At 45.3% G+C, this 15000-nt stretch overlaps 2 protein-coding genes and 2 long non-coding RNA genes across 4 annotated transcripts in view; 3 read left to right on the forward strand and 1 right to left on the reverse strand.

Moving 5' to 3' along the window:
* Positions 1-4978: 4978 nt before the first annotated feature.
* Positions 4979-15000, reverse strand: part of LOC127010139 (beclin 1-associated autophagy-related key regulator-like) — a 14629-nt gene continuing 4607 nt past the window's right edge. The window contains exons 2-9 of the mRNA XM_050883983.1: positions 10670-10775; positions 9891-9972; positions 9342-9457; positions 8767-8888; positions 7939-8102; positions 6733-6931; positions 5682-5994; positions 4979-5266 (exon numbers count right to left, since the gene is read on the reverse strand). Of these exons, the coding sequence (XP_050739940.1) occupies positions 5015-5266; positions 5682-5994; positions 6733-6931; positions 7939-8102; positions 8767-8888; positions 9342-9457; positions 9891-9972; positions 10670-10775 (1354 nt within the window). The 3' untranslated portion in view covers positions 4979-5014. The remainder of the gene's footprint in view (positions 5267-5681; positions 5995-6732; positions 6932-7938; positions 8103-8766; positions 8889-9341; positions 9458-9890; positions 9973-10669; positions 10776-15000) is intronic.
* The window catches only part of LOC127010140 (uncharacterized), a 4429-nt gene continuing 1457 nt past the window's right edge, over positions 12029-15000 (forward strand). The window contains exons 1-2 of the mRNA XM_050883984.1: positions 12029-12309; positions 12576-12780. Coding sequence (XP_050739941.1) covers positions 12124-12309; positions 12576-12780 — 391 coding nt within the window. The 5' untranslated portion in view covers positions 12029-12123. The remainder of the gene's footprint in view (positions 12310-12575; positions 12781-15000) is intronic.
* On the forward strand, positions 13341-13860 carry LOC127010142 (uncharacterized). Its single transcript, XR_007762945.1, has 2 exons — positions 13341-13447; positions 13674-13860. It is a non-coding gene; the product is annotated as an uncharacterized LOC127010142 (long non-coding RNA).
* Positions 14137-15000, forward strand: part of LOC127010141 (uncharacterized) — an 867-nt gene continuing 3 nt past the window's right edge. Inside the window, exons 1-3 of the long non-coding RNA XR_007762944.1 lie at positions 14137-14384; positions 14630-14764; positions 14897-15000. The exon at positions 14897-15000 is cut by the window's right edge and continues 3 nt beyond it. This is a non-coding gene — a long non-coding RNA (uncharacterized LOC127010141). The remainder of the gene's footprint in view (positions 14385-14629; positions 14765-14896) is intronic.

The following is a 15000-nucleotide window of genomic DNA, read 5'->3' on the forward strand; positions in this document are numbered from 1 at the left end:
TAGAAAGGAAACATATATTTTATTTTCTAACGCTAAACCAACATGCAGTAAAATACAAGTAAAAATATAAGTAAAAAAAGTATTTCTATAAGTGAAGCAACCTTGAGCAACCTTAGTGTATGCGTAGACCAAGAGGAAGCAGCGATCAGAGCTTACTAGAGGAATCACATCACATTAGCATAAGATTAAAACCTCCTTCATTCTCGTCTTTTCACGTAGGGCAACGCGTGCGGCTTAAGGCCCCGGCAAGGCTATCATAGGAGAGGCTTAAGGCTGCTACAAACTACGGGGTCCACTGGCAGAATGGCGCTGTGCTTTTTTTTATAGTGTATTAAGACTGCCAGCACACGGAACAGTTTCAATGGCGGTGGCTGAGTGGTTAGCGTGCGGGTCCCGTGTCCGCCGCTACCACCTGGGATTTTTCAGTCACCGCCGAGTGGCCTAAGACTACCCACATGTTGCCCTGAAGACCGCCTGTCAACCCGGACTCTGGATTCTCTCTAAAGAGGATCAAAGATGAGCTCCGGGGGGCAGTATGAGCCAGGCAGGATGGCGCCACTATAAACACTTGTCTGCGCCATAACGGGCTGCGTGGGAAGGGCCTATGCGTCACCACTGGGCTACTAGGCGGCCAAGGGATAAAAAGCCCTGCCATAGTGACCCAGAAGCCTTTGCCAGTCATATAGAGAAGCGAATTTCTAGACCAATATGAAAACTTCGCTATTTGATTTCTCGACCAATGAAAAGCCTTCGCCACCAAGCTATAAAAAAACGATTAATTTCTAAGCCAGTAAGATACCTTTAAAATTATTGATAGAAGACATTCTCTTTCCTCTCTCCCTTCATCCCCTTCTTCACCTCCCTTAACTTCCTCTCCCCTTCCCCCCTTCTCCCTTTCCTCCGCCATTCCCCTCTTTGGAAATTACTGCAGATTCGAACGCACTTATGATTTCTTCTAGACGACCAATGAGAATCGAGTTTAGAGCATTCGTAGCTATAGAGGATTAGACTCTTAGCATAGAGAGTTTACTGAAGTCTTTGGACGAGTGTAGAGTAGAGGTTTCTTACGCTCTTCACGAATGCTAATAATAACACCAATAATAATAATAATAATAATAATAATAATAATAATAATAATAATAAAAATAATAATAATAATAATAAGGTTAAGGGCTAGGTTCTGTTAGTAATATTTTCATACCACCATCATCACCACTACTACTACTACTACTACTACTACTGGTGCTGTTACTACTACAATTACTGCTACTACTATTACTACCACTAACAAAACCACCACTACCACCACCACTACTAATACTACTACCACCACCACCACTACTGCTACTACTACTACTACTACTACTACTACCACCACCACAGCTACTACTACTACTACTACTACTATTATAGACTTTAAAATAAGTGTTCCTCGGGCTGTCGATATGCCTGAGTTAATGAAAAGTGGCTGGACATGACCGTAGATTTTCACAGATCGCCGCCTAGTTCACCGCCGACTCGTAAGATTTTGGAAGATTCTCGGCGATCTTGCGGTTAATCTTGCTTTATTAAAGGTTGTATTGATGCGGTTGATCGGTTGCTTGGTGCTAAATGTGGTGGGCAGGTTGCTAAGAGTATCTATGGTGGAATTTTTGGTGGAAATAGAATAGGTTGGCGGGGAAGGGAAGAGAAGGAAAGGGAATGAAAGGGAAGGGAAGGGAAGGAAAGGGAAGGGAAACTAATTCATTATCTTACTATATATCTTCATTCTCCCCTTTTCCTCCTCCTCCTCCTCCTCCTCTTCTTCTACCTCCTCCTTTCTCTTATCTCCTTCCCCACTTTCTCTCCTCTCTCTCTCTCTCTCTCTCTCTCTCTCTCTTACCTTTCCTCCTCCCTTTCTTCTCTAGTTTCTCTCCCTTCCCTCCCTCACATTTCCTCTCTTCCCTTATTACTAAGACGACCACCACCACCACTACTACTACTACTACTACTACTACTACTACTACTACTAGACGCCAGAGGAACACTACGTTTAAGCACCCTATTGCAAGAATAACAACAACAACAACAATAATAATAATAATAATAATAATAATAATAATTAGTCCATTAGGTAATAGTTAATTAGTGAAGTCTGTCATCAAAATTCTCTCTACCTCATGTGCAAAACAATAATTAAAGGTCATTTCCTACTACGAGGGGTCATTAGAAAGGTCAGTTCGTTATATAGAGGGGTCAGTTAAGGTCAGTTCGTTATAGAGAGGTTCATTCGTTAAATAGGGGGTCAGTTAAGGTCATTTTGTTATAGAAGTCATTAAAAAGGTCAGTTCGTTATAGAAGGAGTTAAGGTCAGTTCGCTATAGAAGGGGTCATTAGTGTTGTTATTTCATTATAGGTTGATTTGAGGTCATTTCTTTATACTCTCTCTCTCTCTCTCTCTCTCTCTCTCTCTCTCTCTCTCGCCTACAGTAACCCGCGGTCCACATGAAGCAATAACATTACTCTAGGCTAAGGCAAGGTCTTCGGGAAGAAGGGAAGGATTGGAGGAGGGAAATAACAGAAAAATAAGGAATAAAAACAAAAGGAAGGAAAGGTGAGGACAAAATGTGTTCCTTGCCAGATGTTGAAAAAAAGAGATTATATAAGACAGCTTGTTAAAATTAAGTATATACATAGAGAAGGCTTAGTAGTGAAAGTTAAGCTTGGTAGCGTGATAGAGGAAGGAAAAAGCATAAGCTTATGTGAACCATAGCTTGTTGAAATTAATTCTATAGAAAACTGACTGGCAAGAAATACAGCTTGTTAGCTAAAGTGCTTAATTAAGCTGACTTTAGGTAACGTGGCAGGTAAAGGAAATAGAAGCTTAATAAAGAGCTTGGAAGGCTTGTACTAGAGAGCTTGTTCAAACTACATATCTACATTTATATATATATATATATATATATATATATATATATATATATATATATATATATATATATATATATATATATATATATATATATATATATATATATATATATATATATATAAAGATTGTAAGGGCCAGATGATGCAGTGCAGTGCAGTATTGGTCTGGTGAAAACACTAAATTACTCTTATAAAAGCATCACTGTTCTTTGCCCTTGCCACCGCCATTACTACTGAAGGAGAAAACTGAGCCCAGAAAACAGATATCATCTTATTCCTAAAGATGTAATGTTAAGAAATATTTATTTATTTTCTATTACCACCAACATTACCTTTTCTCTCGCTCTTTCCCTTCGTGTGTTAAAAGTGTTATAAACATTAATTGTTGGATATTTTGTTGTTAACTCTAATAATAATAATTACATACGGGGATCACAAACACTGTTATATACACACGCAAGGAGTCTTTACTTGGTTTGTGTGTATGTTGGTTGGTTCGAGTCAATGGTTTACACACACACACAAACACACACAAACATATGTCCTGTCTGTCTGTCTGTCTGTTTCAACTTTCCGGTCAATTTCTGATTTATTTTCTGTTTTTTTCATTGACTGTCAATTTCTGTCTTTTTTATTCAGTCAAATTTCCTGACAATTTGAGTTTTATTTTGTCTGTCTATCTATTTCTATCTCTGTATCTATCTTCTCTCTGTCTGTCTGTTAGTCTGTCAATCAATTAATTTTCTTCTCTCTTCTTCTGTCTTAAACTCTCTCTCTCTCTCTCTCTCTGTCATTTCTCATATTTATGTTTCTTTCTTCCATTCTCTATCTATCTATCTATCTATCTGTCTAACCACGAATCCATCCATCACACACACACACACATACGTACGCACATATCAGTATTGAAGTTCTGGTGCTTTGAAAATCTATGCCGCTATTACGAGTCCGTCTGTCTGTCTGTCTGTCTGTCTGTCCATTCATAATAAAGAAGTATATATATAAAGAGTTATGCAAGAAAAATATATCAATGTGTTTTATTCCATACCTTTTAGTACCTTTTTTTCTTTCTCTCTCTCTCTCTCTCTCTCTCTCTCTCTCTCTCTCTCGTATATATAGGTAAAGGGAGGAAGGGAGAGAGAAGATGGAGGAGGGAGAGAAGGTGGAGGAAGGGAGAGAAAGAAGGGGAGGAAAGGAGGAGGAGGGGGAAAGAAAGGGAGAGAAAGGAGAAGGAATGTAAGGGGAAGAGAGGGAGAGAAAGAAGGATAGGAAGGGAAAGACAGAGGGAGAGAAAGGAGAAGGAATGTAAAGGGAAGAGAGGGAGAGAAGAGGAGGAGGAAGGGAGAGTAAGAGGGGAGGAAAGGAAGAGGAAGAGGGAGATGAAGAAGGGATGCTGGAGGGAGTGGAGATGAAGATGATTGCAAGTTAAGTGGAGATGAATAGAGATGAAGGAGATGAGTCGGAGATGAGAAAAGGATGCTGGGAGATGAGTGGAGATGAGTGGGAGATGACATAAGGATGCTGGGAGATAAGTGGAGATAAAGGAGATGAAAAGAAGATCCTGGAGATGAAGTAAGGATGCTGGGAGATGAGTGGAGATGATGGAGATAAAGGAGATGAAAAGAAAATGCTGGAGATGAAGAAAGAAAGCTGGGAGATGATGGAGATGACGGAGATGAGTGGAAGATGAGTGGAGATGACGGAGATGAGTGGAGATGACGGAGATGAGTGGAGATGATAAGGAAATACAAAAAACACGTAAGTAGGTTCCAACTCTCCGTTTTCTTTATTATCAAAGTATATCAAACATGTTCCATTTGAAGGGGTGACTCCAGTGGTCAAGTTCAAGTTCAAGTGTTACAATTATTCACTATGACATTAATTACTAGTGTGATTAAATATATATATATAAATGTGTGGGTATTCTCTCTCTCTCTCTCTCTCTCTCTCTCTCTCTCTCTCTCTCTCTCTCTCTCTCTCTCTCTCTCTCTCTCTCTCACACACACACACACACACACAAACACAACTTACCCTACCCCCTTCTCTCTCTCTTTCTCACCCCCCTCACCCCCCCTCTCTCTCTCTCTCTCTCTCTCTCTCTCTCTCACTTATGATGACCTCCGCCCAGGCCCCTAAAAAGCGACATGACCGAGGCCGCCGCAGAGGTGACCAACCCCCCCGCGCCACCACCCCCAGCCGCCCCCCCAGCGCCCCCCCCGAGCCCCCCCATCGCCTGCGAGTAGAAGGTGGCGGTGGTGGAGGCGAAGGTGGAGGGGGCCTGGTGGGTGGGGGGCTGGGAGGGGGGAAGGAGGAGGGGGTGGGTGGTGGTGCTGTCCAGTGGGGGGAGATGAGGGACCTGGGGGGGGGGTGAAGGGAGAGAGAGAGAGAGAGAGAGAGAGAGAGAGAGAGAGAGAGAGAGAGAGAGAGAGAGAGAGAGAGAGAGAGAGAGAGAGAGAGAGAGAGAGAGAGAGAGGAGGAAAAGAAAGAAAGGGAAGAGAATGAAAATGAATGAAGTAGAGATGGAGTGTGTGTGTGTGTGTGTGTGTGTGTGTGTGTGTGTGTGTGTGTGTGTGTGTGTGTGTGTGTGTGTGTGTGTGAATGAATGGGAAAGGATTGGGAAAGGAAAGAAAAAAAAAAATTACTAATGATATTCTGCTAGTTATTATCATTATCATTATCACTATTATTATTTCATTACCACTACTACTACTACTACTACTACTACTACTACTACTACCACTACTACTATTACTACTACTACTACTACTAACCGTTTCCCACTCGGCCGACAGTGTGTCCGTGTCCTCCTCGTCCTCCGTGTCCGACCATCCTCCTCCTTCCTCCATTCCCTCCATTTCCTCCTCCAGGCTCTCCACCAGGACGGAGGGAATCTCAAAGCTGCCTTGCCTGCCAAGGTCCGCCACGGTGGAGTCCAGGAGTGCCAGCACGTTGGCCACGGTGTGCGAGGGCCGCAGGAGGGAGGGCGGCACCCCCTGGGACAGGCACAGGTACAGGGCGTTGGCGTTGAGGTGTGCCACGCGCCGGGCAAACTGCTGCTCGCTGAGCTCACTCTTGCAGAAGTCACTGGGAGGGAACAGGTGGCCAGGGTGAAGGTCAACACACTAACTCTCTCTCTTTCTTTCCCTCTCCTCTCTCTTACTTTACTTTCTCTCCTCTCTCGCTTTCTTACACACACGCACACTCTCACACACCACTCCGTAGCTCAGTGGTTAAAACCTTTGCCTGGCAGGCTGCACAGCCTGGCAGGCAGAGGTTTGAGCCCTGCTCAGGCTGGGATTTTTCTGCTGCCAAGAAGCAGCTATTAGGTATTCCCCTTGAGAAAGGGGGACCCAGGTATGTTGAGGTTTCAGCAGTACCCAGAGACCTGCTATGATGAGCTTGCTCTTGTTGGGAGGGTACTGATGGTGATTGCAAGTCCAACTTGGGATCAGGCCATGGTGAATTACACACACACACACACACACACACACACACACACACACACACACACACACACACACACACAAAGGTCTGTGCTGGCAGGCTGAGGTTGGAGTCTTGCTCAGGCTGAGATATTTTCGGTGCAAAGCAGCGGTTACTGTCCCCCCTTGATCAAGGGTGTGTGGGGAGTGGGGGTCCCGCCAGCACCCAGACACACACTAATGACCCTTGCTCTGGGCGGGAGGGGACTGGCTGGCCATGACCAGGCTAACCTGTGATTGAGCCAGGGTGAAACACACACACACACACACACACACACACACACACACACACACACACACTTTCCCCATCCCTCCCTCTCCCCCTCCCTCTCTCCCTCACCTGTAGCAGAGTTTCTTGGGCAGGGTCATGTCCAGGTAGAATGCCAACACACTAACAAGCTGTGCCAGGTAGGTCAGGCCGGCACATATGTTGTACCCTCCCCCCCTCTCCTCCTTGGCCGCCGCCCCGCCATCCTCGCCTCCCCCGCCACTGCCTCCACCACTGCTGCCACCAACGCCGCCGCCACTGGTCAGGACAGCTGGTGAGAAAGAGAGAGAAAAAGTTAACCCCAAACAGTCACTATAGGTTCATACATGCTTCCTAACCAATGAGACTTTCTATACAACACAGTGAGGTCATTCCTTGTTGATTTACACCATAAGGGGCTGGCTACCATGTGTTTGAAGATACCCTAAACTTTCCTAATAAAACCCCAAACAGTCACTATAGGTCATGACTCAGGAAACTCACAAATACTTCCTTAGTAATGAGACTTTCTATACAACACAGTGAGGTCATTCCTTGTTGATTTACACCATAAGGGGCTGGCTATCATGTGTTTGAAGATACCCTAAACTTAACCTAACAAAACCTAACAAAACCCTAAACAGTCACAATAGGTCTTGACTCAGAAAATTCATATAGCCTTCCTTACTAATGAGACTTTCTATACAACACAGTGAGGTCATTCTTTGTTGATTTATACCATAAGGGGCTGGCTATCATGTGTTTGAATATACCCTAAACTTTCCTAATAAAACCCCAAACAGTCACTATAGGTCTTGACTCAGAAAATTCATATATGGTTCCTTACTAATGAGACTTTCTATACAACACAGTGAGGTCATTCTTTGTTGATTTACACCATAAGGGGCTGGCTATCATGTGTTTGAAGATACCCTAAACTTAACCTAACAAAACCCAAAACAGTTACTACAGGTCTTAACTCAGGAAACTCACATATGCTTCCTTACTAATGAGACTTTCTATAGAACACAGTGAGGTCATTCTTTGTTGATTTACACCATACGGGGCTGGCTATCATGTGTTTGAAGATACCCTGAACTTAACCTAACCTACCCTAACATGCCCTAACCTAACCTAACCCCAAACCTAATCTAACCTACCTTAACATGGCCTAACCCTCCTTGACTTCACCTAACCTAACCCAACCTATCCCAACATGTCCTAACCCAACCCCAAACCTAACCTAACCTACCCTAACAATCCTTAACCTCACCTAGCTTAACCAAACCCCCTCCTCACCCATGTTATAGGCGCTGTAGTCACCCGAGCCAGGCAGCAGAGGCTCGACCACCCTGTACTGCGTTTCGTGGGAGGCATCCGTATATATCCAGCGCCCTCGGACATAGGTCGTCTGAAGAGCCTCGGCCAACGCCCAGGCTGTGCTGCTGGTGTCACTCTCGCTGCTGCAGGAGGAAGGGGTGCTGAGGGGGGATGTGCGGGTGAGGAAGAGAGAGGGAGAGGGAGAAGGAAGAGGAGAAGGAGAGACAAAAGAGAGGAAAATGAGAGAGAAATGGAGGATAGGAGAATAAGCAACACAGACAATAAAGGAAGGAAGGAAGGAAGGAAGGAGAAAGAGAGAGAGAGAGAGAGAAGGAGAGAGGAGAAAAGATTAGAGATAGAGAGAAAGAAAGAGAAAGGGAGGAATAAGGGAAGGGAGAAGAGAGGAAATAAGAGAGAAGGAAGGAAGGAAGGAAGGAACGAACAAAAAATCACAACTTAACCAAATCCTATATATATATACTATCCTCCTCCTCCTCCTCCTCCTCTCCCTCCCTTACTTTTTCAATCCAGTAACTTAATTTTCCTTTCCTTTCCCTCCTCTCTACCTCCTCCTCCTCCTCCTCCTCCTCCTCTCTCTCCCTCCCTTCCCTCTTCAAGTAACTTCTCTTCCAGTAACTTAACTTTCCTTTCCTTTCCCTCCTCTCTACCTCCTCTTCCTCCTCCTCTTGCTTCCTCCTTTCCCTCCCTTACCTTTTCAAATCATTTCTCTTCCCTTAACTTTCCTTTCCCTCCTAATCCTCCTCCTCCTCTCCTTTCCCTCCACCTCCTCCTTCTCCTCCTCCTCACCTCTCCGGCGGCTTGATCTCCGTGATGGGGAAGATGTAGCGGTGTGCCTCCTGAATGCTCCACCTCGCAAGACACTTCAATCTCCGCTCGTTCAGACTCAAAATATCGGACTTCTCGGCAATCTGGGGAGACAGAGAGAGAGAGTGAGAGAGAGAGAGAGATTGAGAGATAGATTTACATAGATTTCTGTATATAGATCCTCAGAGTACAAAGAGAAAAGAAGAAGAAGAAGAGAGAGAGAGAGAGAGAGAGAGAGAGAGAGAGAGAGAGAGAGAGAGAGAGAGAGAGAGAGAGAGAGAGAGAGAGAGAGAGAGAGAGAGAGAGAGAGAGAGAGAGAGAAAAAAAACTACAATGCATACTCTAGTCGAGGTCCAACTAAGAATGATTACAGAGACAGACAGAGAGAGAGAAATAAAGTAAGAGAGAGAGAGAGAGAGAGAGAGAGAGAGAGAGAGAGAGAGAGAGAGAGAGAGAGAGAGAGAGAGAGAGAGAGAGAGAGAGAGAGAGAGAGAGAGAGAGAGAGAGAGAGAGAGAGAGCAAGTCCCCCCACCCCATCCTCCCCCCCTTAACCTCACCTTCTTCTGGTACTGAGAGATGATTCCGAGAAGTCTTTTGAGTCTGTCCTGAAAAACTGGAAGGTGAGCGCGGCGGTCCTTGTTTTCCTTGGCCACCTCCAGCGTCTCCGTCCTCACTGGTGGAAGAAGAAGAGGAGGAGGAGGAGGAGGAGGAGGAGGAGTAGGAAGAGGAGGAGTAGGAAGAGGAGGAGGAGGAGGAGGAGGAGAGAGAGGAAGGAAGGGATAGATACGAACATTAAATAAGAAAGATAAAGATAGATAGATAGATATAAAGAAAGGAGAGAGAGAGGAAGAGTTGATGAATTTAGAAGAGAGAGAGAGAGAGAGAGAGAGAGAGAGAGAGAGAGAGAGAGAGAGAGAGAGAGAGAGAGAGAGAGAGTGGTCAGTTTCCTATCTTTAAAATTCCGTTCTCTCTCTTTCATTCAAATTCTCTTTTTTTTATCAGGCAGGAAATGGCGTTATCCTACTGACGCGGGCAAGCACACACACACACACACACACAAGCATACAAACTCTCTCTCTCTCTCTCTCTCTCTCTCTCTCTCTCACCTTTGACCAAGTTCTCCTTAGACTCTTGAAGGACGAGCTGGAGAAGTCTCACTCTGTCTCTCACCTCAGCTGTTTTCTCTCTCTGTGTGGAGGAGGAGGAGGAGGAGGAGGAGGAGGAGGAGGAGGAAGATTATTATTATTATTATTACTGACTACTACTACTACTACTGTTTGCGGTTCATATAGGAGGGCTTGAGGTTTTTTTTCATGTAAACACAAACACTCAAATATATCACTGAAAATATAAAGTTGATCTTGACGCATTCACGAACGCACAATACGCAATCACGAACGCACAATACGCAATCACGAACGCACAATACGCAGGTGTCACGTTAACGTTCGCGGGTGGACAGACGGAGTGAAACGGACCGTACCACCTACTGCGTCCCTCACCAATACAACGTCCAATTCTTTTGTTGTAATTATCTATGTTACTTCCTCTTAGTGACGTTTCTCTCTCTCTCTTGTTTTTTTTTTTTACTTCCATATTTCTTCTCTTCCTCTTCCTCCTCCTCTATCCTTCCTCCCTTCAATCTTTTATTTTCTTCTTCTTCTTCTACTTCTACTAATACTAATACTACTACTACTACTACTATGAATGTATGTAAGTCTGTGTGTGTGTGTGTGTGTGTGTGTGTGTGTGTTTACAGCAAAGGAGAAAACACAAGGGCACAAAAAAAGGAAACAATGAAAAAAAGCCCGCAACTCCCTGCTGTGTGTGTGTGTGTGTGTGTGTGTGTGTGTGTGTGTGTGTGTGTGTGTGTGTGTGTACGTACCAGCAGGAGGTGTCGGGTCTTGTGGTCGTGAGCGTTCTCCACCTCCACCTGCAGCGCCTCCGTCTCCCTTCGAAGGCGTAGGTACCGAAGGCGCTTGTCCGCGTACCTGTGGTGATGAAAAGTGGTGATGAAGTGGTGATGAAAAGTGGTGTTGAGAAGTGGTGATGAATAGTGGTGATGAATAGTGGTGTTGAAGTGGTGATGAAAAGTGGTGTTGAAAAGTGGTGTTGAGAAGTGGTGATGAATAGTGGTGTTGAAGTGGTGATGAATAGTGGTGTTGAAGTGGTGATGAATAGTGGTGTTGAAGTGGTGATGAAGTGGTGATGAATAGTGGTGTTGAAGTGGTGATGAATAGTGGTGTTGAAGTGGTGATGAATAGTGGTGTTGAAGTGGTGATGAATAGTGGTGTTGAAGTGGTGATGAATAGTGGTGTTGAAGTGGTGATGAATAGTGGTGATGAATAGTGGTGTTGAAGTGGTGATGAAAAGTGGTGATGAATAGTGGTGTTGAAGTGGTGATGAATAGTGGTGTTGAAGTGGTGATGAAGTGGTGATGAATAGTGGTGATGAAGTGGTGATGAATAGTGGTGTTGAAATGGTGATGAAGTGGTGTTGAAATGGTGATGAAGTGGTGATACAGTGGTGATGAAGTGGTGATGAATAGTGGTGTTGAAATGGTGATGAAGTGGTGATACAGTGGTGATGAAGTGGTGATGAATAGTGGTGTTGAAGTGGTGATAAAGTGGTGATGAAGTGGTGTTGAAGTGGTGATGAAGTGGTGATGAAATGGTGATGAAGTGGTGATGAAGTGGTGATGAATAGTGGTGTTGAGAAGTGGTGATGAATAGTGGTGATGAGGTAGTGATGAATAGTGGTGTTGAAGTGGTGATGAATAGTGGTGATGAAGTGGTGATGAAAAGTGGTGTTGAAAAGTGGTGATGAATAGCGGTGATGACCTCCTAACCTAATGTAATACTCATGATGATGGTAATACTGACGTCACACACACACACACACACACACACTGGGAAAATTTGACTAGGAAGTATGACTCAGGAGAAGGAGGAGGAGGAGGAGGAGGGAGGAGGAGGAGGAGGAGGGAGGAGGATAAGGAGGAGGAGGAGGATAAGGAGGAGGACGAGGAGGAGGAGGGGACTGGACCATGGAATTTCGTCATAGCTAAAAACAGACACAAAAAATAAAATAAAATGAAGGAAGAAGAAGAAGAAGAAGAAGAAGGAGTAGGAAGAGAACACACACACACACACACACACACACACACACACACACACACACACACACACACACACACACACACGCGCGCGCGCTATGCATATAAAACCAGAACCCTTCCTAACACACCTTCAGTTCCCTTCCAACCTCGAGCGGGATACCCCACACACGTACCCCGCTACCCCCTCCTCCTCGACCGCCCCGCCCCTTCGACCACTAACCATGAGAGCCCCAAGTGGTGTTAGAGGAGCAGTGTTAGTGGTGTTAGTGGCGTTAGGAGTCCGCGCTCAGAAGATCTATTTCCCGACGGATATTGAGAAGCTTCGAACCGATATTGCGATCTTGAAGTGTCTTGAAGATCCGAACTGTCTCCTCCCTTCTCACCTTGTGTCTGGTAACCGGTGCAAGGTGCGTAGAAGTAGTAGTAGAAGTAGTAGTAGTAGTAGTAGTAGTAGTAGTAGTAGTAGTAGTAGTAGTAGTAGTAGTAGTAGTAGTAGTAGTAGTAGTAGTGATATAGACTGCGTTTCTGATAATGGTTGTAGTAGTAGTAGTAACCTTGAGCTGCTACTACTACTACTACTACTACTACTACTACAAATTATTAAGTCTGTAAAAAGCTAATAATGACTCTCTCTCTCTCTCTCTCTCTCTCTCTCTCTCTCTCTCTCCAACAGGGCGGAGGAGAGACCAAGGAAATGATCGACAAATTAAAGAACAGAATCAACCTAACCACACGCTCGGGAGGAGGAGGAGGAGGAGGAGGGGTGTGCAGCGGTGTGGCCGGGGAGGTGGTGTGGCCAGCTACGGGGGAGTGCGTGGAGCTCCTCACCCAGGGGCCATGTCCACCGGGGCAATGGGTCCAGCTACTCAAGACTACGTGTGAGTGATGCTTTAAGAGGAGGAGGAGGAGGAGGAGGAGGAGGAGGAGGAGGAGGGGAAGGGGTGGAAGGGGAAAGAAGGGAAGGGAAGGTAGCAGGAGGAGGAAGATGGAGAGGAGGAGAAGAGGAAGGGGGAGGAAGGGAAGGAAAAGTAGGAGAAGGAAATGAAGGAGAAGAGAAAGGGATGGAAGGGGAAGGAAGGGAAGGAAAGGTAGGAGAAGGAGGAAGATGGGGAGGAGGAGGAGAGGAGAGGAAGGGATGGAAGGGGAAGGAAAGGTAGGAGAAGGAGGAAGATGGGGAGGAGGAGAGAAGAGGAAGGGATGGGAAAGGGAAGGGAAGGGAAAGGAAGAAGGGAAAGGGAGGAGGGAAGGAGGAAGGGAGGGAAGAAAGGAGGAAGGGAGAAGGAGGGAGAGATAGGGAAGGGAAAGGAAAGGTAAGGTAAGGTAAGGGAAGGAAAGGAGGGAGGGAAGAAAGGAGGGAAAAGGAAGGATAGGAAAGGAAAGGAAAGGAAAGGTAAGGGAAAGTAAGGTAAGGGGAGGAGGGAGGGAAGAAAGGAGGGATAGGAAAGGAAAGGAAAGGAAAGGGAAGGGAAAGTAAGGTAAGGGGAGGAGGGAGGGAAGAAAGAAGGGAAAAGGAGGGATAGGAAAGGAAAGGAAAGGTAAGGGAAAGTAAGGTAAGGGGAGGAGGGAGGGAAGAAAGAAGGAAAAAGGAGGGATAGGAAAGGAAAGGAAAGGAAAGGTAAGGGAAGGAAAGGAGGGAGGGAAGAAAGAAGGAAAAAGGAGGGATAGGAAAGGAAAGGGAAGGGAAAGGAAAGGAAAGGTAAGGGAAAGTAAGGTAAGGGGAGGAGGGAGGGAAGAAAGAAGGAAAAAGGAGGGATAGGAAAGGAAGGGCAAGGTAAGGTAAGGTAAGGTAAGGGAGGGAGAGATGGGAAAGGGAGATAGGCCTTGAACTAAAAAATATGTAGGCCACCACCACCACCACCACCACCACTAACACCACCAAAACTCATCACCACTCACCACCACTAGGTTAGGGCAGGTTAAGTTAGGTTCAATATCACCACCACCACCACCACCACCACTCAATTTCATCACCACTAACACCACCAAACCTCATCACCAGTAACATTCATCACCACTAACACCACCACCACCATTACTCAATTTCATCACCACTAACACCACCAAAACTCATCACCAGTAACATTCATCACCACCACCACCACCACCACCACCACTCAATTTCATCACCACCAACCCACCCCATCAGCAGTAACATTCATCACCTCTCACACCACCACCATTACTCAATTTCATCACCACTAACACCACCAAACTCATCACCAGTAAATATTTCATCACCACTAACACCACCAAAACTCATCACCAGTAACATTCATCACCACCACCACCACCACCACCACCACTCAATTTCATCACCACTAACACCACCAAAACTCATCACCAGTAACATTCATCACCACTAACACCACCACCATTACTCAATTTCATCACCACTAACACCACCAAAACTCATCACCAGTAACATTCATCACCACTAACACCACCACCACCACCATCAATAAGTTAGGGCAGGTTAAGTTAGGTTTAATATCACCACCACCACCACTACTAACACCACCACTCAAATTCATCACCACTAACACCACCAAACCTCATCACCAGTATCATTCATCACCACTCACCACCACTAACACCACCACCACCATCAGTAAGTTAGGTTTAATATCACCACCACCACCACCACTCAAATTCATCACCACTAACACCACCAAAACTCATCACCAGTAACATTCATCACCACTAACACCACCACCATCAATAAGTTAGGTTCAATATCACCACCACCACCACTACTAACACCACCACTCAAATTCATCACCACTAACACCACCAAACCTCATCACCAGTATCATTCATCACCACTCACCACCACTAACACCACCACCACCATCAATAAGTTAGGTTTAATATCACCATCACCACCACCACCACCACCACTCAAATTCAACACCACTAACACCACCAAAACTCATCACCAGTATCATTCATCACCACTCACCACCACTAACACCACCACCACCATCAATAAGTTAGGTTCAATATCACCACCACCACCACCACCACCACTCAAATTCATCACCACTAACACCACCAAAACTCATCACCAGTAACATTCATCACCACCACCAGTACCCCCC

The sequence above is a fragment of the Eriocheir sinensis genome, chromosome 42 (assembly GCF_024679095.1).
Source record: "Eriocheir sinensis breed Jianghai 21 chromosome 42, ASM2467909v1, whole genome shotgun sequence".
Classification (NCBI taxonomy): Eukaryota; Metazoa; Arthropoda; class Malacostraca; order Decapoda; family Varunidae; genus Eriocheir; species Eriocheir sinensis.